Raw genomic sequence first — 24,672 nt, forward strand, 5'->3', positions numbered from 1 at the left:
TAACATGAAATAAAACAAATATTTGGGAGGGTAGAGGCAAGGCTAGAAGGCAGCTGGTTCCATCTTGTAATTGTTTTTGTAAAAATCATTTTGAAACACGTCAGTCTTGCATGCGATTATTCTTATCTTGAACCTATGGTCAACACGGTCTGAGAAATAGTACAGTGCAAGTAAATATTCCGCTTTATCGATTCCGACTTGACAAAATAAATGGCATAAAAGAACCGAATTTGAGTTTCGTAAAGATATTTTTCACAGTGTGTTATGTTTAAAACTTTTCTCGCGTGTCAATGGAGCGTCCATAGTCAGTCAAAACGAAATATTGACTTGCTATTGACCGTATGAACTGCGTGTGCATTCAATAACATAAATGAGTTGATAATCAACTTTTAAGGAGTTTGGTCTAAAGTGATTGGTATGCAAGCTTGTTATGTACAAGTATTGTGACTAATGACCTATAGAACGACTGCTAAAACTGGTGTCTATAGGTCTCTGTGCGCATGGGAACGGAGGCATTTAACAACATTTCTTGCCAACGGGACACTAAAAATGTACTTTGTAAACATAATACGCTTTCCATTTTGCCAATAATGCATCATTAACGTAACAGTGGTAAAGAGCTCATTCTGCAGAAATTCTGGCGTAAGCATCGGTGGCTCTTTGTGAAAAACCGTCTTGTCAATGATCGAAAATTGAAAGAATGCAAATAAAACAAATATTGTAAATTTTCGGGTTTGAGTGATGATCGAAATCATGCAGGCAATTTGCATAGCATGCAAGTGCTCTACCACACAGCTATGCATCTGCTTGGAAATAAAGCATGAATAACTTCCTCTTGTTGTAAATGCAAGGAAAATAACTGTCATGCTTAACAAATACATGTATCCTGCATACAGGTTTCACAACACAGCATTTATTATCGCAGCTATATTGCATATAAAAGCGTGTATTGTCATCAAGCATCACAACACGTTGTTACCAACGTGACTTTGCGGTCGAAAGACAGCCAACCATTACAAAAGGCACACTGGTTACTGCACGTATTCTCTCACGACTGCGTAGTGGGTGCATAAAGTTCTAAAACATTTTACACACATTATATTGAGAAGCACGTTCTGCTGGGCGAGTTGGTACTTCATCTTAACTTAGTTGCGCGAAAAAATTTGAAGTGCGAAAGGAAGACACCTGGACACAGCGCACACTAACAACTGAAACTTCATTGGAGAAAACAGACATATGTATGCGGTTACGACAACACGTGAGGTAGAAAAAAGTGACTAGATGAGCAGACATCTGATCATTTTCTTTCACAGTGTGGACATCGTGTGGTGGATGGCACTGCGCTGTCGTGTGGGAAGTATTATTTAGAATTCATTTATATAATTAAAGATCCAAAAGCTTCTCTAAAGGAATTAACAACCATTCTCTATCCAATCATCATATTGTAGAGAGTGTGGCTGCGCGCCCTTGTTCGGAATACGGTAGTTAAAGCTAGATTCAGTGACACGGTATAGCGCGGAAAATCGGAGAGGCGTATTTCTTAAACAAAGCTGGGGATTCATGTGTCACGTAACTCTCACTTATGTTGCTTGCTACTGAGGTAGCTTTCCTGGAAGCGCATCATTTATACAATCTGTCTGCTCATCTAATCCTTTTCTTTCACCGCACGTGTTCTCGTAACCGCATATATACGTATGTCTGTTTTCTCCAACAATGTTTCAGCTGTCAGTGTGTGCTGCGTCTAGGCGTCTTCCTTTTGTATTTTAATTTTTTCGCGCAACTCGGTAATTACATAATATTTCTTGTTCTTTAAACTATGTTACCCCTTTTTTACACAAAATGCAGCCATGTGCGAAACCTTCATTGAGACACTTTCAACCTTCTCAATTACACAGTACTATTTCACAATTAAATTTGTTCAAGTAGCATCATGCAATAAAGAGTACACACTAAGTGATTGAATTACGCACAAGAAACATGATCGATACTGCTATCACGTTCAACTGTGAAAAACGGAGCTTAACGGTCCCCCCTTTTTTTCACACAGTAGCAAGCCCTAATGCATCATACCAGTTTATTTGTCGGCTTGCGTAAAACTATCTACAGTGCTCACGGATTAAAACGTGACATCGCATTATTTTGTGTAACTATGTATGCGGGTATGCGCAGTTCCTCAAGATAACCACGCGATGTTGCGACATCAGTAACGATAATTTCGTGTGTGATGTACGCATTCCAGTCAAATTTACACTTATATCACCCTGATTGTAGATGGCGGAAACGAAATTACGGGCTATTCTTAAGTTTTTCCATTTGGATCCGTGACATAGCACCCTGTTTTGAAGAATCAAACTAGCAACAAAATTTTAACTGCGTGCCCTTATCAAAACACACGTAAATATAAAAACAAGTGGAACGTAGACGAAGAAAGATAAATTCAAACGCAAGACAAATTCAAACGTGGGCTCATAAATCTCATGACACCTTTGAAGTTGGAGATATGCAACTCTTCTTTATTTGTAATTGCGCAAGTTGTAATTTATCTTCGGTTTTTCCTCAAGCGTTAAAATGAGAAAAATACAACACAAGTATATTTACATCAATATATTTATGAAAAGTACAATGGCACGAAACCAACAATTTTCTGGCGTAGATTTTTTTATTAAATAGAGCACTGTCTGGATCGAGTGAAAAAAAAGAAAGTGTTGTCGTATCGCTTAAACAAAAAAGCGTAATGACGTAACCACGAATTTAGCATAAAGGTATTTACTTAGCAAGCATGCAATGTGGTATGTTTTCGAGTAATCATATTTATGAACAACGTGCGAAGGTAATGAAAATGATGAACTTACCTTAACATTTAACTGAGACTTGTCTTTCAAGGAGCCTGTTAATCCTGATAACCTATTCACACCTTAAAGCCACCACGTCCATTCGACTGCTTTAGGAAGAAGTTTTGAAGGAACGATTGCCCGCAAGCATGAGTATCCATTTTTTTCTCGCACGAAAAGTTGACGATCGCCAATCCAGCAGCGCACAGATGCACACGCACACAAAAACACTTCCACGTCCGTCCACAATTTCACCACGTACAGAGAAGTAGATTCCTGAGAGCTGCACGATTATCTTGTGTAAATTGGAGCAGTAGTTGAACACGAAATAAGAGCAAAAGGAATGAAAATTAACAAACTCGATCAGCACGGCACCCATGACTCCGGCGAGCAAAAAAGCAACAATGGCGCGGATGGATACAGTGCATGCCATGCACATCACAATGAACATTACATTACTCCTTGAGATCAATGGTTTACGCACTTTTCACTAGAACTAAATTTTCCTGAGCTTATTGGCGAACGACGTTTCATTTTTTAACAATTATTGACGCAATGTTATTACCATACGACTGAATGTTTGTGCAAACTATTTTCTTCGTCGTTACTTGAAATGGGCCGCGGCACTCTCTTTCCTGCTGTGTCGACAGACTGGTGTAAGCCACGGCAGGGCTGCAGGGCGCCTACGTGCGCTTCTTCGAACTACGTTCTCCAAATTGTCCACCCTTCCGATGGGCGCCCTTTTTTGTATTTTTTTTTACTGTGCACACCCCTTGCCACCAATGCAGTCAGGCGAGTTTTTTCGGACAATGGATTTCAACTTACTCCCGCGAGCCGAAAAAGCTGCACGTGGAGGACCTTTGAGACAGGCATTCCGTGGAGCTGAAATCACTGCTTCGTGTACGCTGGCTACGAAGACGCGTTTCAGCCAAATTTTCATCTTATTTCGCAAGGACTTATAATGATAATATTATTATTCAATCAACCAATAATCAATCAATCATTTTAACGTATCCAAGAACAACCACAGGGTTTTTCACGCTGGCGCGCGCAAAAATCAAACAAAAATAAACATACATTACAGACTTTTCACAGAAAAGCAAATCAATTAAAATAGCAAAAAGGAGCTGTCGAAAAAAATCAATGCACAATGGGAACAACAAACAAAAGAGTAGATATTCATGGAATGGGACTGAAAAATAATGTGGAATATACACAACCGTGCCGAAGGCTTCCTGAAAGACGGAAAAGGAAAGAATCTGTGCATATGCAAATCTACGTTAGGACAGGGCAGCCCTCACTGACAAAACAAAATGACTGTAGACGATGAAAAGCATAACGAATCAAGAAAGTTGACGTTAGAGAGACTCGGTATTCTGTAAAGGATAGAGTGTTGAAAGAAGCTGGTAGGTACATGCAACGGTTGATTCTCTCTCGATAACTTACGCAAAGTTTGAAAATTATTCAACCGAGAAGGGCAGAATATCTCACCCTGAACTAGCTTGTAAATCAATAACAGCTCAGCGCGATTTTGTCGGCCAATAACTGATGGCAAATATAATATTCCAGCAGTATTGAAAGGATTCTAGTGAAACGATGGGGGTAAATGCTTATGAAATTTTTCTGGACTCACTCAGTGGCGCTACTGCTGGATTTAGCAAGGCCATTCCAAATCAGATATGCATATATACTCAAGTTGAGCACAACATATCACGGTGTACCATTTGTAGAAGGCTGTAGGAGAACCGGATTCTCGCGATATGTTGAGCCAACAGGAAGAGAATGAAGGCCTCGCATGGCAGCACATTTAATGCAAGTAGAAAAAATTCAGCATGCTATCAAAAAGAACACCAAGATAACCGATCTCATAAAACTTACATAACAACACAGTATGACAGCATATGGATTTGCTGTTGGACGTTTTACGAAATACAACAACAACAACATTAATAATAATAATAATAATAATAATAATAATAATAATAATAATAATAATAATAATAATAATAATAATAATAATAATAATACACTCATATCATTGGGACATGGCCGAAAATATCTAGCCACATTGAATGAAATGCCAGTGTCCTGGTGCCCATGAATCTCTATACGCGAGTGTGCACTTGCGCAGTTTGGTGAGTATGTACCGGCATACATATCTTATAAGTAAGTGCACTACCGTGTTGGTGTTGAAAGGATATGTTCGCAAGCAGTTTGAATTGTTACGCGCCTGCACAGCAAGGGGCTGTTTACATAATGTAGAGTTTGGCTTAGGTATCACGCCAGCCCGCAAAAAAAATGTGTCATACTAATTGTATTCACAAGGCAATGTTTAGGCTCATCCTGATGATGGCACGTGCACTTTAGTGACCTCGACCAAGTAATGACACACCGACACAAAATAGAAGTTTCGTGAATTTGGCAGCCTACGTTAAATGTTGCTATAAAGCTTCAGCATTTCATTACATGGTCCAATAAATATGTATCACGTGTGAGTCAGTTGCACCTTTCTTAACGTACATGTCTATGACGTGAGATTTATTTGACGCTTGCAAACATTACAATAAATTAATTGTTCACTTGTGCAATCATAAAATTTTTGATAAATTTACTATGTGCACAGCCAGGAACATTATACGTAGCCGAAGGAAACGCACGATGTATTTTTGCAATAAATTAGTAGAACTTCCATCTTGAATGTAATCATAATAGTGCCTGCAAGTTGCATTCACGTAAGTTCTTTTTGTTTTTGAAAATACTCCCTTAAACATTGCACTGCGCATGCGATTTTAGTAAATGGCTGCTGAAAGCAATCGCAGATGAGGGGTCAACAGGATTAATAGAAATCTTGTTATATAAAGGGAGCATATAGCCATCAAAGCTTTCAAATAATCAGAAATTTTGTCCACCGATGTGGAAGCTAAAAGTGCATTGAAACTACTATTTCTTGCGGCCACTTTAAACAATGCAATTATGTGAACAATATAACTTGCATGAATTTTGTCTTTACATAATACTATATAGGATTGCTCTATAGTAATAGCGAGGTTCGGAAGCTTCAATACGTTTTGTGACTTCACACGATTCCTACCTCGTAAAACATGTCTGCTCTTGTATACATTATTTACGTCGTATTAATGGCAACTTATTGTTTCAAACCTAAAGCCATGAAAAATGTACGAGTTAAATTACACGAATGCATGCATATATGCCTTCAACTGAGTTGCAACTATCACGTACACAAAGCTGACCTGAAATTTCGGTTTTTTTGCATGGCAGAAACAACATATATATTTAATACTCCTATTGTTATGAAAAATAAGCAGGTCAGCTTTGTGTACAAATTGTTATATATTACAATTCGCATAAAAGTGTGATCACGGTGCTAAATAGATACGTGGTTCATCCCAAATAAGAGAGCACTTCCACATATAAGGACCCACTTGATATGTTATATATGGTGTGGCCGTGCCTTATTTGGCCGGATTTGACTCCTTATATGGGCCAACCGCGTCATATATGGCCGTATATAACCCCATACATGAACCGACTCCGCCAGATATACATCCATATAAGCTTATATCTGGCCACATATGCTGCCATATATGCTTATATGTGGCCACATATGCTGCCATGTATGCTTATATGTGGCCACATATGCTGCCATATATGCTTATCTATGGCCAGATATAACTTATATATGGGCCATGTATGGCGTTTCCGTAAGGGTAAGCTGCAGGTTTGCCTTGGTAAGACACTGAATAATGGTGCGCAGACGGTCGACGTGGGTAGGGAAATCAGGAGAAAATACAATAACATCATCGAGGTAACATAAGCATATCTGCCATTTAAGGCCGCGTTAAACGCTGTCCATCATTCGCTCAAACGTTGCAGGTGCATTGCACAGACCGAATGGCATAACCATGAATTCGTATAGGCCATCCGGCGTAACGAATGCTGTTTTGGGACGGTCACATTCTGCCATCGGAACCTGCCAGTAACCTGAACGTAAGTCCAGCGAAGAAAAGAATTCGGCACCTTGTAGGCAATCGATAGCGTCGTCGATGCGGGGAAGAGGGTATACATCTTTCCGGGTAATTTTGTTCAGTCGCCGGTAGTCGACACAAAATCTAATCGAACCGTCTTTTTTCTTCACTAGCACCACAGGTGAAGACCAGGGGCTAGAAGATGGTTTGATGACGCCGCGCTGAAGCATATCATCCACCTGTTCTGCAATTACACTTCGTTCCTTGGGTGATACGCGGTAGGGGCCTTGCCGCAAAGGAGGGTGCGTTCCAGTGTAGATTGTGTGAGCGACGGTGTTAGTTTGACTCAATGCCTTTTTAGGAAGGTCAAATGAATCTCGGAATTCATGGAGAAGGGTTATTGACTGGTCCCGTTGATCCGGAGGAAGCTTGCTGTCGATGGAACGATTGAAGATATCTGAGGAGTAGTCATCCGGCGTAAAAAGAGGAGTAACGGCGTTCAGTTGAAGTTGCTGGCCAGGGTCGTGGGACTCAATAGGCACAATAACGTTGTCATCAACAGAACGAACATAGCCCAGTGTTTCGTGAGCTCTTAAGGTGAGAGGGCATGAGCTAGGATTGCAAACGACAATTCCGGAAGTATCCTGGTGAGGTGGCAGAACGGCGTATGGCAGAGACGTACCGTGGCGGCGACTGAAAACGTCAGATGGCGAGAACACAACGGTAGAGCCGGATAATTCAGTGCGATTGACGGGGACAACGATGGCACTAAGAGGAGGAATATCAACGTCGGAAGCAACAAGAAGCTTGCCCAGGTGAGTGCACTCATTGTCGGTAGATGGCGCATCTGAAAACACAGATAATTCCACCTGCGCGCGAGCGCAGTCAATTACGGCGTGGTGGCGTGACAAAAAATCCCATCCAAGTATCATGTCGTGGGTACAAGTGGTCAACACGAGAAACTCAATGTGGTACAGGACGTCTTGAATGTTTACTCTCGCCGTGCATGCTCCGACTGGTCGAAGTGGTTGCGCACTCGAGGTATTCAGCAAAACGTCTGAAGGCGGCGTCGTTACTTTTCGTATCGAACGGCAGAGTTTTTGACTCATCACAGATACGGCGGCACCCGTATCAACAAGCGCAAGAGTTCGTATACCTTCAACAAACACTTCCAGAACGTTTGTGGGGGACGGGCGAGGACTTGTACAATGCGCCGATTTCGCAGCTCGTGCCTCCGGAGCTGCGGCAGTCAGTTTTCCGTCTCTACAGGGTTCGGGCGGCGACGCAGAGGGGACGGAGAACGGTAGCGGCGTGGTGAGGATGAGCGACGGGGACCGAATGATCGGTAGTCGGCAGCAGGGCGGTGGTCTAGTTCGGTTGGTGACGGGTCGCGTTCCACTGATTGTCGGTCGCATTGACGTGGCAGTTCTCGTTGCGCGTTGTACGGGGCCGGTAAAGAGTAGTCAGGGTACCTCGGAGGTGCAGCCGGACCCGTTGCGAAGCGCCGGCGACAGAAGCGCGCCACGTGACCAGGATATTCGCATGCGTAACAGATCGGGCGATTGTCAACTGTGCGCCAAGGGTTTCCGTTATAGCGCTGTTGTGTTGCTGGAAATGGCGTCGTTGATACTCGTACAGGCTGGGGAGTCGGCCCAAGCGGAGGTCGTGGTGGAGTAGCAGCAACAGCAGCATAAGTCAATGGTGCGGTGACGGGTGCTGTCTGAGAGACGGACGGCAATGCCTCGGAGACCTGCGCCTGTATTACCTGCCTGATGGCGGGAGCGAGACGCTCAGAAGAGGGTTTCGTTGCCGCTAGATACGACAGGCACGAAAGTTGTCGGGCCACCTCCTCGCGCACATATCGTTTGATTTCGGACATTATTGCGCTGTGGTCTCCACCCAGGCTCAATGCCGCGAGAGTTTCATCGGTAGCCGTTGGACGCCGTGTCATGACTCGTTGTTTGCGCAACTTCTCGAAGCTCTGGCAAAGAGTGGCGAGTTCGGACACGGTACGTGGGCCCTTGGCCAGCAGCATCTGGAAGGCGTCGTCGTCTATACCCTTCAAAATATGTTTGATCTTGTCTGCCTCAATCATTGAAGGGTCAAGGCGCTTGCACAAGTCGAGCACATCCTCGATGTAGCTTGTGAAGCCTTCTCCTTGAAGCTGTGCGCGTCCCCGTAGGCGCTGTTCAGCACGGAGCTTGCGTACCTCGGGGCGACCGAACACATTGGCAATGCGTAGCTTAAAGGCACCCCAAGTGGCAAATTCCGACTGGTGGTTGTTAAACCAGAGACTAGCCACCTCTTTCAGGTCTAAGGGCACATATTGCAGCTTCGAAGGGTCGTCCCACTTGTTGCTTGCGCCTACCTTTTCAAATGTCGACAGCCAATCTTCGACGTCTTGCTCATCAGTACCGTCGAAAAAAGGTGGATCGCGTACGCGTAGCGCAGTGGGAACGATGACCATCGGAGGCTGGGTCGTACCTTGCTGGATGGTTTCTTCAGCCATGTCTAGGATGGCAGGTAGTTTCCGGTTGCGGAGTTCCAGGTTGAGCTACCCAGCACCTCCACCACTCTGGAACGGGCTTTATTGGCACAAGTAGTGCTTGCACAGCAGGTCTACTGATGCGGGAACCGGGCGGCAGGAACCGACGCAGGATACACAACGCTCGGGGCAACAGCTCGCGCTCGGCTCCTCTTCCTAAAGGCGTGACCCACTGCGGCACATATTCTTCTTCCTCTCTACACAATATATATATATATATATAGATATATATATATATATGTATATATATATATATATATATATATATATATGCAGAAGAATAACTTCGGTTGCCGCAAGGTTATAAATATGAAAGTAGATGCGCTTTCACATAACAACTGTTTATTGTGCCGACGTTTCGACAGGAACCCTGTCTTTTTCAAGGCATAATACTATTTACACATGTTCCGTGCCTTTTTATATCCTGTGGAGACAGGAGGGGAGGGTATATATATATATATATATATATATATATATATATATATATATATATATATATATATATATATATATATATATATATATATATATATATTGCCACGACATATTGCTTGCATTCAAACAACGTGCCCATCACTGCGCGCACAGGGACACACATGCGCGCCATCTAGTGTTGCTTGCGCAGAGACGATGACAGCACGAGAACCCAGCTGGATCCGGCTGATCTGTGCCACGCGCTCAGGACTTCTCTGGAAAAGGAAGAAGAAGGCCGCAGAAGGACATATTTGGTGTTCGACTTACACGTTCTACGACCATAGTCAATGTGAGTTGTGGGCACAGGTTGACCCTTTAATTTGCAACTTTCACAGATGGTGGTGTCACTATGCGGTATTCAACGTAACAGTCGTTTGGCAGATGCCCACGCAGCCAGCCCATGACATCGTTCAGTCAGCCTCATTTTGGCGGTTCGCTGATGCTTTATATTTGTCGCTGGCAATTTTCAAACTACGAATATTCTGAAGTCGGACAGGTACAGAGTCGAAATAGCAATGATTCCCTCTTTATTGTTTGCTTGCTGAGCTAGAAGAATCACGAAATATGTTGGATACCGCTATGCAGACGCGGTGCAGTCAAAGGCGAGGTTTCGCGCTTTGCACGAGCGCGGTCGCTCAATCTTCCCCGGCCGTGGCACGAGCAGCATTCACAAAGCTCTGCGTGCATTCCTTCACACCGCAGAAGACGTTGTGCCCGGCATTGAAGACTTGTTTTCCTTCAATATACGCCACACACGCATTTCTAAACACGCAGCATCGAATATAATACCCGCTAGAGTCAATCGCTTTCAGAGCAAAGCTTTGACAGCACGGTGGCTGCAGCAGGATATACTACACAGTTCGAAGTGACGGACACACTGGCGGCGGCTGCTGGCACGCCGGCACCACGATCCCTAAAACGACAGCCATGTTGAGTTTGCAATAGCGCTCTCTTTAGGTGGTGAAAATTACGAATAAATACGCTTTATTATACCCCCTAGTCCGTCAACATCACTAAGTTTCTGGGGGAGGTGCTGGGTAATTATTCAAAGCCCTACGAACGCAAGACAGCGTAGTTCGACCACCAGCGAGTTGATGCTGTGGAGCTGACACCTGTGCATCAGAAGACCAGTCGCCGTCTTCGAGGTGATTCACCAGAATTCAGTCCACTCCACTTCACGCCGAGGAGAACTCAGTCAATGTACCACACCACCATGACAAGACAGGTAACACCAGCCCACGTGGTGATGAATCAGCCTCACCAGCCACCAGTATTTTATGGCGACTCTTATAAGGACGTATAAAATTGGCTGAACCTCTTTGAGAGAGTGGCAAGTTTGAACGATTGGGACGAGAGAGAGAAGCTCCGTTGCGTATACTTTGCTTTGGAGGACTTTGCAAAGACGTGGTATGCGAACCATTAAACCTCCTTCACTACCTGGGATGAATTTCAGTGACAAGCTCTGGCTACTTATGCCAGCACGAATCGCAAAGAAAAGGCGCAGGCTGTGCATGAAACCAGAAACCAACTCACGAACGAAAGTGTCGCTATGTACATCGAGGATATGATCCACCAGTTCAAGCGCGCAGATTCCCATATCACTGAATATAAGAAGCTGCGCCACATCAAGCGTGGGGTGAAGCAAAAGACATTTGCTGTTATCGTACGCAACCCACCACGAACAGTTGCGTCGTTTCATATGGAAGCGACAGTCATCGAGAAAACGCTAGAACAGTGGGCTTGACAGTACAATTGGGATAAACTACGCACCTGCCAATGTCTTCTCTGGAGGCCAGCGAAGTGACATGGATGCCCTGCGAGAACTCCTCAGGTTGCTGATCAGCAAAGAGCTCAGCAAGTTGCAAGCACATCGCACTACAGCAACACTGCCTATCATCAACGTAGTACTAGATGAACTGAGGCAGACAATACGTGAGCCGAATCATGAGCCATAGCCAATCCAACGCATCCCAACGTACTCGTAAATACTCAGACAGCCCGCGGCGCACAACAATGCAGCAGTTGCGATGGCCGCTCTTTAGCCAACGATGGTACGCAGCGCACCTCGTCCACTGGAATCGATGGCTACCTACCTGCCACGAGCCCGTAGTGTGGCTAGCTACGTTGATTAAAGGCCCCGGAAAAGTGACATCTGGCGTGACCATGAGCACTGGCCTTTGTGTTACCATTGCGGGGAAGCAGGCCACCTGGATAGGTTCTACCCTTACCGACAGGCAGTATTAAGGGGCTTTCTGTTATTCGCACTATTCTCTCGAAACGCCGAACAGCCAGCGGAGATCAAAGAGTACCTGTCCATTCCACAGAGCCCACTCACTCCACGCCAACATCAGCCAAGATCACCATCGCCCAGACGTTACCAACTACTCAGCCTACGTGCTTCTTACGCACGGCCTGGGCACCGTTCTACAAGCCCACACCCAGAAAGCTGAAGCAAGCGACCTGTGGAGGTAAGGCCGCTGATAACTACAGTTGCAAAGATCCTCTATCATGGTTCCAAGGGTACGATGCTATATTTACAGAGGATGAGCGCAGCCGTGCGAAGATTACTTCAGACTTGTGGTTCAAAATAGACGCATACGAGGTGAATGCTTTATTTGACACCAGCGCTGATTATTCGGTAATGAGTCACAAATTTCCAAAGAAACTAAAAAAGGTTGTGACGAAATGGAGCGGGGCCCATATACGCACGGTAGGTGGCCACATTGTTACGCCGCCTCGCAGATGCAGCTCAACGCTCGAAACAAGAGGCTTTATTTACGTTGCTGACTTCATCGTACTGCCAGACTGGTGAAGGAAGCTTATACTGGGAATGGATTTTATGCAACCTAATGGAGCCATAACTAATCTACGCAAATACAGGGCAACATTTTCGACCTAACAAGCTATGTCAGTGAAGGAATAGGAAAAGCGATGTCTTACTGCTCTGCGCGTTGTTGATGATGACGTCACAGTGCCACCACGCTGTAGTGTAATGGTGCTTGTCGAAAATAAGGCATTTTGTAACCACAAAGGAATAGAGGATGAAAATGTAGGGCTCTGTTTACACAAAGGAATTTGCGTGGTGAGGGGTCTTGTTCACTTAAGGAATGGACGCTCAGTTGTCCTCCTTACGAATTTTGGGAATGAATGTCAGCACATCGCGCAAGATATGGCTATCGCCTATTTCCACGAGTTCTTCATAGCGACCGAACTATGCAGTTTAGTGACAACGCCGACCACTGCACAAGAGAATTGCAACGTCGACGTATCAGTTAACGTCAATCATAGGCTCCCATATCGTCAAAAGAAACGATTATTTGCACTCATAAAAGAAATTTTGGACTGTTTTGAACGTTCTTTAAGGAGAAACGCACGGCTATTGCGAAACACAGTAATATAACAGAAGAAGCAACGAAACCAATTTGCCAGCAGTCATATCGAGTATCGCAAAAGAAAAGAGACGTCATCAAGAAACAAGTGGGGGAGGTGACGTGATCCAGCCTTCCAGCAGTGCATGGGTGACTCCCGTAGTGCTTGTTAAAAGATAACAGCCTTCCATTCTGCGTATACTATCGGAAACTGAACGGCGTAATGAAACGGGATGCATACCCTCTGCCGCGTATCGATGATACACTCGATCGACTACGGAGTGCTAAATGCTTCTCCTCCCTTGATCTCAAAAGCGGATATTGGCAAATTGAGGTGGATGAGCGCGACCATGAAAAGACAGCATTCATAACCCCAGACAGCCTCTACGAATTTAGAGAGCTTCCATTCGGCCTGTGCACAGCACCAGCGACGTTTCAGAGAATCATGGACGCTGTCCTCGCGGGGCTGAAATGGCAGTCCTGCTTAGTGTACTGGAATTATGTTGTCGTATTTTCCGCAACATTTGACCAACATCTACAGCAACTTCTTACAGTATTAGAAGCAATTAGTTCAGCATACTTGACCATCAAGCCAGAAAAATGCTACTTTGGTTTTGAAGAGCTTCAATTCCTCGGACACGTTGTCAGCTCCGAAGCCGTTCATCCAGACCCGAAAGGACAGCTGCTATCGCGAAGTTCCCGACACCGAAAGACAAGAAGTCTGTACGTGGTTTCCTGAATTTATGCACGCAGTATCGGTGATTTGTGGAAACTTTTTCGAACATTGCTGAACCACTTACTAATCTAACAAACGACAACGTGCCCTTTGTGAACAACAGAAAACATTTGATGAGTTAGTAACCCGCCTTCAAGCCTCTTCGATCCTCACCCACTTCAATGAGACTGCCAAAACTTATGTTCATACTGATGCACATAACGTCGGCCTCGGAGCCATATTAGTCCAGCGGCTAAATCGCCAAAGAAATGCTATAGTGTATGCCAGACGCAATCTTTCGAAAGCCGAGACAAATTACTCTGAAACCGAAACAGAGTGTCTTGCGGTCATCTGGGCCATAGGTCAATTTCGACCGTACCTCTACATTAAATCATTCCGAGCAGTCAGCGACCACCATTGCCTGTTTTGGCTGGTGAATGTTAAGGATCGCTCTAGCCGACTAGCAAGATGGAGCCTTAGGCTACAAGAGTACGATATTACTGTGGTATACAAATCTGGACAAAAGCTCAGCGACGCCGACTGCCTGTAATGCGCACCACTGGAGACAAGTGAGCCGGAGGAAGAAGAATACCCGTTTCTAGGCGTCATTCGGGTAACAGAAACCACCCAACACAACAAAATGACCCCGATTTGCTGCCGCCTATACAGCGTCTGCAAGGACTCAACGTTTAAGTCTCGCGCACTTTATCAAGGGGGCTCCTTTGGTTCTGTCTTCGAGAAGAGATCCTTTACAAGAGGGACTTCAAGCCCAATGATGACAACTTTTTCCTCGTTGTACCTGCACCTTTACGAAACGATATTCTGCGCGCATGTTATGATGAGCCATTACCTGGACATATGGGTCTCAGTCCTACATTCACCAGAATTCGTCTAAAATACTACTGGGCAAAACTCTTAGCATCCGTTCAGCACTATGGGAAAACTTGCCTTGAGTTTCAAAAACGCAAAGCTCCATCCGTGAAACCTGCAGGCCTCCTCCAGTCAATAGAACCGCTGCATGCCCCAATCCAACAAGTCAGCATGGATCTCCTAGGCCCGTTTCCGACTTCAACTGCACGCAAAAAGTGGATAGTCATAGCCATGGACTATCTCACTCGTTACGCTGAGACTGACTCGCAGTACAGTGCAACAGCTTTTGAAGTTGCCAAGTTCTTTATCAACAACATAGCCTTCAGACATGGTGCACCCAGCGTCGTATTACAGATCGTGGCACAGCTTTTTTGCAGACGTAATGAAATATCTGATGCGAATGATCCATACAGACCAGAGTAGAACTACGGCATACCATCCTCAAACAAATGGCCTAACGAAGCCCCTGAACAGAACTCTGACTGATATGCTTTCAATATATGTCGATGTCTAACAAAACTGCGGGATGAAATATTGTCCTGCATTACGTTCGCATATAATACAGCCGTTCAAGAAACAACGCGAGTGACACCATTCGAACTTGTATTCGGCAGACAAGTCATCACTCCACTGAATGTCACGTCACCACTGAATGATGAAAGCAGCAATCCACCCGACTTAGACGACTTTTTGCAAAGAGCCGAGGAAGCACGACAGATGGAGAGACACAGAGTACGCCCCTAACAGCGTATCGACTCCAACCGGTACAATCGGCATCGAACCGAAGCGCATTATCAGCCCGGTGACAAAGTATGAATATGGATCCAGCGTCACCGTGAACTTTCTGAAAAACTTCTTAGGCAATACTTCGGGCCTGACAAAGTACTCCATCTTATAAGCGATGTAACGTACCAAGCCAGATCCGCTATACACGGGAGCTCGAACCGCCGCAACCCTACAGAGGTTGTACATGTAGTCTGGATTAAGCCTTACTGTGGAAGATCATCGGAAAACCAGTGACGCCTGCCAGCAATCTATTCATTGCCTGACGCATCGGGATGATGCGTCTGAGGAGGGGGACTATGCCGCGACATCTTGCCTGCATTCAATCAACGTGCCCATCACCACGCGCACAGGGACACACATGTATGCCGTGTAGTGTTCCGCAGAGACGATGATGGCACGAGCACCCAGCTGGACCCGGCTGATGTGCGCCACGCGCTCAGGACTTGTCTGGAATAGAAAGAAGAAGGCAGCGGAAGGACATCTTTGACACGTTCAACGGCCATAGTCATTTCGAGGTGTGGGCACAGGTTTGCCCTTTAATAAATACGTTGTATTTCACTCCCGAGTCTTTCCAAATCTCTACTATATATATATATATATATATATATATATATATATATATATATATATATATATATATATATATATATATATATATATATATATATATATATATATATATATATATAAGGGAAACAAGTGTATACTTAAGGGCTTGTTTTTCATGTTTTACACAATATTAATGAGATCTAACAGCCAATAATGCCAAGGAACGTATAGGGGAAGTTATTAGGCCAATTGTAATGTAAAGGAGACGAAAGAAAAGTGGGTGAAAAGATAACTTCCCGTAGGCAGGATCCAAACCTGCGACCTTCTAATGACGCATTCGATGCTCTACCACTGAGCTACCATGACAGCCATCCACCCAGCCACTTGATTGGGTATCTATGTCAATCAAGTGTCAGTCAGCGCCACTAGTAGCCATGGCGGCGAGTGTGGTACACTCTTTATGAGCCTCTTTGGCGTCACGTAGCACGTGAACTTATTACTCATTGGCAGCTGACCAATAGTCCACCGTATACAACCTAGAGGCACCAAGTCTGCCAGTACGAGACCCTCGTTATTGAATAAGGAAAACAAGTGTATACTTAAGGGCTCGTTTTTCGTGTTTTACACAATATTAATGAGATATTTACTCCCATAATGTTCCCACTTTTTTTGACGGGAAGCTGAGGAAAAGTTGGGTGGTGTAAAAATCACACAAGGAAAATTTTCACTGAAGATGTATACAGTGAAAAGAAAACAAGGAAACCCTGAAGTGTCTGTAAAACAGGATTCTTATGCTAGCAACTAACCTTGAGCTACTGCTAATCATGACTTAAAAATAAAACCGCAGGTTCAACACAAGGCAAGATTTACTTGAGACACACAAGCTGCAAGGCAAACCCAAAGCTTGCGGGTGAAGCGTTAGCGCTCGTTACTCAGCGAGAGCTCGATAAAGGTTAGCTTATAACATCAAGAGTGAAGTGATGGCCATCTAACGAAACATTGTCTGCAGATACCTTCTGAAGAAATAGTTTTGCCATCTCTGTCCCAGTCTTCGGCACACAGAAGGCGCCGCGCGTCGTGGCTTTCAGCTGCCTGTACTGCTGTCCCCAGTAGTGGAGACAAAACTCAAATTCGGAGTGCCTACTGCCGGCCCCGTTGTTTAGTACAGGATCAATCGCTTTCAACTTGAAAGCAGCCTTACACAACGTACACCAACGGGATGCAACTTGAGCAACACGCCACTTTGTCTTGGCTTGGATTGGACTTTCATGCACTGATAGTAGGCATAATGCTCAAGAGATGGCGTCAGGCAGTCGCGTGCCATAGGGTAACTGTATATGCTTCCTATGGGACAAGAGTAGCGCATAGATTCGCCATCTTGCCTGGCTAGCAACCAGCTATGCGGCGAAGTCACCCTCTGTTTTTGCAGGTGGCACACCTGCCGTGTGTGTGTGTGTGTGTGCGTGTGCGTGTGCGTGTGCGTGTGCGTGTGCGTGTGCGCGTGTGCGTGCGCGTGTGCGTGTGCGTGTGCGTGTGCGTGTGCGCGTGTGCGTGTGCGTGTGCGTGTGCGCGTGCGTGTGCGCGTGCGCGTGCGCGTGTGCGCGTGCGCGTGTGCGCGTGCGCGTGCGCGTGCGCGTGCGCGTGTGCGCGTGCGTGTGCGCGTGCGCGTGTGCGTGTGCGTGTGCGTGTGCGTGCGTGTGCGCGTGTGCGCGTGTGCGCGTGTGCGCGTGTGTGCGTGTGTGCGTGTGTGCGTGTGTGCGTGTGTGCGTGTGTGCGTGTGTGCGTGTGTGCGTGTGTGCGTGTGCGTGTGTGCGTGTGCGCGTGTGCGTGTGTGCGTGTGTGCGTGTGCGTGTGTGCGTGTGTGCGTGTGTGCGTGTGTGTGTGTGTGTGTGTGTGTGTTTTGTCGTGTTGCATATTGACATACTTGACTTGTGTCCTTCACGCACTTTTTGCAGTGCTTGAAAGCCGCTTTTTTGCCTGATTGCCAAAAAAGTGCAAAGTAAGAGCTGACTAAATAGCGTGGTAAAAAAAGCGTTGTTCTTGCTTAGCGCGTGGGGAAAAGAGCAGAGCGAACATTATCAACTTCTTTTGTCTTGGGGAATTCACATTTTGGAAATTTTCTGAATTCTTTTTTCAGGTAACGAGCGGGAAAATTCAGCTTTCACAATACGCTGGTGAAATGCGACATTCCTTGATCTTGACAGTACATGAAAGTACCCGATTAGTCTTGGTGAATACAACTCAACGAAGAGTTATGATATAGGCTTTTGAAGTGCATAAGAGCTTAATGGTGCACTTTTCGCACAATTCGCGTTGTGTGGCGTACGGTTGTTATTTCATTGTTCTAAAACAAATTATTTCACATGTAAATGCAAATTCTTACCCAATATGCCGCCTACATAAAGTCAGTTGTGTTCAGCTCAAAGTTTTGGCGTAGCTTTGCGGTAGAGTATTGGACTGCCGCTGAAAAAGCTCAAGTTCGATTCTCACTAGCGACATCTTTTTTATGCAAGTTTTTCTCTTTTTGTTTCGTGTGATAGCGGTCATGGACAGCGGCGGCGGTGAACATCTACGGCGCCGGAATCGGCCCTTGTGATCTCAAAAGCTTACGCTGTAAAATTCAGCGAATTCGACAACCACTCTCTTTACTTACGTCAGTGGCGAATAAATATATTTTATTTTCCTAAAGATAGGTAATTAGGCTTCGTTTGAACAGATATGAATCCGCAACAAAGAATGGTGCAGTTTTTTTTTCAGCATGTACAATAAAACGAAGGAGGACTCAGCAGCTGGTAAAACTCGTAGAACATCTTACCATTTTACTCAGTCTTTGTAACATTTCGATGGCTTTAATTTTAGAACTGCAGACCAGGCGCGCTCATAGAGCTGATCCACAGTCACCTGCACGCATTCATGAATCGCAATCAGAAAAGGCGTGAAGACCAGCCGGATTTGCTTTGAACTTGACTGGCGATGATTTGCGCCAATGCCCCGGCGGCGTCGGAACACACAAAATTGGCCCGAGCATCAGCTTCTCTGCAATGCATGATTGTTGGTGGCGCCGGCGGCATTGTAAAGCAGTTGTACTACGCTGGTCTCGAAAGGACCATACACAGTTACTCTAGTATGCCATCATGATCAGTGGTTGAAGGTGCAAACGAACCTACGGCTGCAATTTTCGGAGGTGCAATAGTTACTCGCAGAAGAATATCGTGTTTCGGTTCGACAATGAAGGGGATGCGAGAATTATGTGAGTACGAAGATTACGCGAGTAAATATGGTAGCTGCACCTACCGACAGAGACATTCCGTGCATCTGCCACGATGAGTTTCCGAGCATGACGCGAGCGGAGTACGAGCGATGAATGGCACGCACTTCTACAGTAGGGGTGCCATAGCCAGCTTTGCACATTATTTCTTAGCTTCGACAGTCTTGCAGGGTCTGCGGCATGCTGTGGTTCGACTGTGCTCTGTCTACACCAACAAAACACTAACCTAGTGCCAGCTAAAAGAGCCACGTTAAGCTCCTGAGATCATACAGCTTTGCTGTTTCTTAGGACAGCCAGTATAAACTTCCCTCCTTTTTTATCTCACCATGTCTAATTCACTCTCTTTCACAAATCGATAAGATACATGCAAGGTTGTCCAATTGTAGGTTAATGATAATGTGATGCAGTAAATGTTTCTCTTTCTCCTGTTTGAGAGGTTACTCTGATAGATGAAGGAAAAAAGTGAAAAGTTATGGGCTTGTTTTTTCTTTGTTAGACACAATATTGATGGTGTCTCTCATAATCATATGGGGGTTTTGGGATGTTGAACCAGACATATTAATCAATCATCACAATATTGATGGGAACTATTAGACAATCATGCCAAGGAAAGTATAGGCAGGGTGCGTGCAGGGCCTTCAAACCCCTTGAATTTGAAAAATGCATTTTCAAGGTCTTTGAAAGTCCAGGAATTTTGTCTCGTCCTTTAAAATTCATGAATTTCTTGAGCACTCCCAATCAACATTGCGGCCTCCTGTATGTGGTAGATCGGCATACATACCAAGTCTCCTGGATTTCAGCCACTTTTACATTTGTACGGTTGTGAGGATATTTTCCTGGAAATTGAAATTTCTCTGTGTGATCTGGCCGCATTGACAAAAATCCAGCCCAATCCAGTCTAGGCTTTTCGCAAACCCATCACATTTTATTGTGAACGAATTTAGGAGGCGTTCATTAAACGTACAGTAGAGTCTCAATGATGCGAACCCGGCAAATATAAGAATTCGTGAAATTCTTCATCTAAGTTCTACTATGTCCATTTGGCCAAATGTTGGATGTTCAGAGTTTGTTTTTCTCATCACGGCGGGTCATTTCAACTTTAGTGCCGAAACCGTGGAACGAAGGCCAGTAGCAACACGCTCTAGGTTTCGAAAGGACACGTGCGGCCAGGGCACATTGTCAGAATTGCGGTGATCGTTCGCCACAACAACTGTGGATGAAACCGTGGTCGCTCTTGTCACGATTATGTGTGGTGACTACGTTGCAGAACTAAAAAAGTTCATGCACCTTCAACGCTCGACCAGTTAGAGCGATGTTGCGTTCACACAAAAACAGTGGACGAAATCGCAGCAGATGCAATAATAGCAAAAAACGACGTGGTTTTGAAGCAACATGCACAGCCAGCGCACGTGGATTGAAAACAAAACAACCAATTTCCACAACCACCGCGTGTGAAGCTGCGGTTGTGGACGCGGATAATGCAGCGATAAAGGCGATAGAAAAGTAAGAAAATGCTTTAAGCTTTTTTTTTGTTTCGTTCCAAAGAATATATTCCTGTCAATTTGGGTAGTTAGGCTATACTTCAACGTTATGCCTTCAGTCGGCCTTGAGCAATGCTTCGACACACGCTTTCTCGGCAACCGGCTGTGTCGTCCCGTCCGTTCATGTATCCGCTGTCGGGCACGACAATGACTCGCTGTCAAGCACGACAATGGCTTCACGAACTGCCGTCTATGATGCCGAGACTTCGTCCTATGTGGCGAAACCGTCCAGTGCAGCGGGCTCGTCTGATGATGGCTCATCGCTGGCATCTGGTGTGGCAGCAAATGAAGCCTGCCGAAATAAGTTTGCAACCGTGGTCGCAGTCACACTCATCCACACCGCTCGAAGCATTTCGAGAGCTGTGTACAAGTAAACATCGGTGTCCCGCTTCAACCTCCTGTTGAGCAGAAGCCTGTCAATCACACGTTTCCGGTAACCTGCCTTCAGCGACATGATCATGCCTTGGTCAAGCGGCTGTATTTTTGCTGTGCAGTTGGCAGGGGGAACAACAGCTCAATGTTGTAAAGCGCGGCAGCGGTGTGGTGGGCGGTGCAGTTATCTAAAACAAGGCACACCTTGCGGTTTGCTTTTGCCAGCTTCTCATGCCATTTCAAAAGCCATTTTTCGAAAATATCCCTGGTCATCCAGGCTTTGTGATTGGCCGTGTACTTGACTGGGAGCTGCTTTTTCCTTTTAATTAAAGCAGTGGGGGGATGTACTTTTGCCAATTATAAAAATTGGCAGCTTCTCAGAACCAGTCATGTTGGCACAAAGTAGTGCAGTGATCCGCAGCTTACGTTGTTTGCCGCCGCGGCACGGCTCACCTCTGAGGGCTAAAGTCTTGTGTGGCAACATCTTGAAAAAGAGAGCAGTTTCGTTCGCATTAAAGATGTCCTACGTGCTGTGTTTTTTCTGCAGCTACGCGATGTTTTCTTTCGCCCAATTTGTAGCCTCTGCTTCGTCGAGAGATTGTGATTTGCTGCAAACCACTCTCCCGAAAATGTCGTGGTGCTCCTTGAAACGTTGGAGCTAACCCGAACTTGCAACGAAGTTATCATGGCCCATGATGCTGGCGAAGGCGTAGTGGTTGGAGCATCCGCCTCGCATGCAAAAGGTCCGTGGTTCAAATCCCGGTGCCGCGCAGTTCCCAAGCGGATAAAAAAATTCGCGTGGTGATGAAACTGCATTACGAGGCATGGGGTGCGGCCTCACCGGTACCCACCGCCGGGAACACACTCCCTCGCCAGAGAAAGATTGGCCACCCTGGTGCAGTATCTGGCCACTACCTCCCACATGCATACGTCAAATAACTCACGGCCCTCAGTCCCCAGCAGCTGCAAAGCAACTGACCACGGTGGTGGTCAGATCTGCAAAGCAGCAGAGGGTGCTAAGAATCTCTGGATACGGACAGGCCGCCATTGGAACCTGAACTTGGCAACGATTAACACTAGAACCTTATCTAGTGAGGGAAGTTTAGTTGTACTATTCGAGGAGCTAGAGGATGTTAATTAGAATATAATAGGGCTCAGTGAGGTTAGGAGGACAGATGAGGCCTATACAGTGCTACAGAACGGGCACGTCCTTTGCTATTGGGGCTTGGCTGACAGAAGAGAACAGGGAGTGGGGTTCCTAATTCACAGAAACATAGCTGGCAACATAGAGGAATACTATATCATTAATGAAAGGGTGGTAGGTATGGTAATTAAACTGAATAAGAGATACAAGATGAATGTGGTACAGGCATACGCGCCTACATCCAGCCACGATGACGCTTCAGTTGAAAGCTTCTATGAAGACGTGGAATCGGCAATGAGTAAAGTAAAAACACAGTATACAATACTGATGAGACATCTTAATGCAAAGGTAGAAAAGAAGCAGGCTGGAGACCAAGCAGTAGGAGATTATGGCATCAGGTACTAGAAACGCCAGAGGAGAGCTACTAGTAGAATTCGCAGAACGCAATAATTTACGGATTTTGAATACCTTCTACCGAAAACGAGAAAACCGCAAGTGGACATGAAAGAGCCCTAATGGCGAAAATAAGAACGAAATACACTTTATAATGAGTGCACACCCAGGCATCGTGCAGGATGCGGAAGTGGTTGGCAAGGTACGATGCAGTGACCATAGAATGGTACGGTCTCGCATTCGCCTAGACTTGAGAAAAGAATGACATAAACTGATACGCAAGAAGCCAATTAATGAGCTAGCACTGAGAGGGAAAGTACAGGAATTCAGAGTCTCGCTTCAGAACAGGTACTCGGCTCTTAGTCAGGAAACCGACCTTAGCATAGATACAATGAACGATAACCTGACGAGTATCATTACGGAGTGTGCAGTAGAAGTTTGAGGCAGGGTAGTTAGACAGGACACCAGCAAGCTTACCCAGGAAACAAAGAATCTTATTAAGAAGCGTCAAATCATGAAAGTCTCGAGTACAACAGACAAAATACAACTGGCAGAGCTTTCGAAATTGATTAATAGGCGTAAGTTATTCGATGTAAGAAGGTATAACAAGAAAAGAATCGAACATGCTCTGAAAAACGGAGGAAGCGTCAAAGCAGTGAAGGGGAAACTTGGTATAGGCAAAAATCGGATGTATGCACTAAGGGACAAAGAAGGCAAAATAACTAGCAATATGAATAGGATAGTTAAAATAGCAGAGGAGTTTTACAGAGATCTGTACAGTAGCCGGGACAACCACGACTTTAATAATATAAGAACTAGCAGTAACCCAGATGACACCTCACCAGTAATGATAGAAGAAGTCAGAAAAGCTTTGGAGAGCATGCAAAGAGGCAAACCTGCTGGTGAGGATCGGGTAACATCAGATCTGCTGAAGGATGGAGGACAGATTGTGTTAGAAAAACTAGCCACCCTGTTTACAAAGTGTCTCTTCACGGGAAGAGTACGAGAGTCTTGGAAGAACGCTAACATTATCTTAATACATAAGAAAGGAGATGACAAGGACTTGAAGAATTACAGGCCGATTAGCTTGCTCTTTGTAGTATAAAGCTATTTACTGAGGTAATTGCTAACAGAGTAAAGAAAACATTAGAATTCAATCAACCAGAGGAACAAGCAGGATTTCGAACAGGCTACTCAACAATCGATCCCATTCATACTATCAATCAGGTAATAGAGAAATGCTCAGAATATAACTAACCACTATACATAGCCTTCAAATATTACGAGAAGGCGTTTGATTCAGTAGAAATATCAGCCGTCATGCAGACACTGCGGAATCAGGGCGTCGATGAAGTATATATAAACATCCTGGAAGAAATCTACAGCGGATCAACTGCTACCATAGTGCTTCATAAAGAAAGCAGCAGGATACCGATCAAGAAGGGTGCAAGGCAGGGCGACACCATCTCCCCAATGCTATTTACCGCGTGATTACAGGAGGTTTTCATAAGCCTAGAATGGGAACAGTTAGGGATAAGAGTTAATGGAGAGTACTTTAGTAACCTGCGCTTCGCCGATGACATTTCATTGCTCAGTAACTCAGGGGACAAATTGCAACTCATGATTACGGAGTTGGACAAGCAGAGCAGAAAGGTGGGTCTTAAAATTAATCTGCAGTAAAGGAAAGTAATGTACAACAACCTCGGAAAAGAGCAGCGCTTCGAGATAGGTAATAGTGCACTTCAAGTTGTAAAAGACTATGTCTATTTAGGGCAGGTAATAACCGCAGAGCCGAACCACGAGACTGAAGTAATTAGAAGATTAAGAATA

At 45.1% G+C, this 24,672-nt stretch overlaps 1 protein-coding gene across 9 annotated transcripts in view; it reads right to left on the bottom strand.

Annotated features, from left to right (window-relative positions):
* LOC119173563 (sphingomyelin phosphodiesterase) overlaps positions 1–24,672 on the bottom strand; it is a 1,093,949-nt gene that overhangs the window by 1,015,649 nt on the left and 53,628 nt on the right. For 7 of the 9 annotated variants that reach the window (XM_075896398.1, XM_075896399.1, XM_075896397.1 and 4 more), the window contains one exon: positions 14,868–14,991. The exons of the other annotated variants lie outside the window; for them this stretch is intronic. In XM_075896398.1, coding sequence (XP_075752513.1) covers positions 14,868–14,895 — 28 coding nt within the window. In that variant the 5' untranslated portion in view covers positions 14,896–14,991. Of the gene's footprint in view, positions 1–14,867; positions 14,992–24,672 lie in introns of those variants that run through there. 9 annotated transcript variants of the gene reach the window in all.

This window comes from Rhipicephalus microplus, chromosome 5, assembly GCF_043290135.1.
Source record: "Rhipicephalus microplus isolate Deutch F79 chromosome 5, USDA_Rmic, whole genome shotgun sequence".
Lineage (NCBI taxonomy): Eukaryota > Metazoa > Arthropoda > Arachnida > Ixodida > Ixodidae > Rhipicephalus > Rhipicephalus microplus.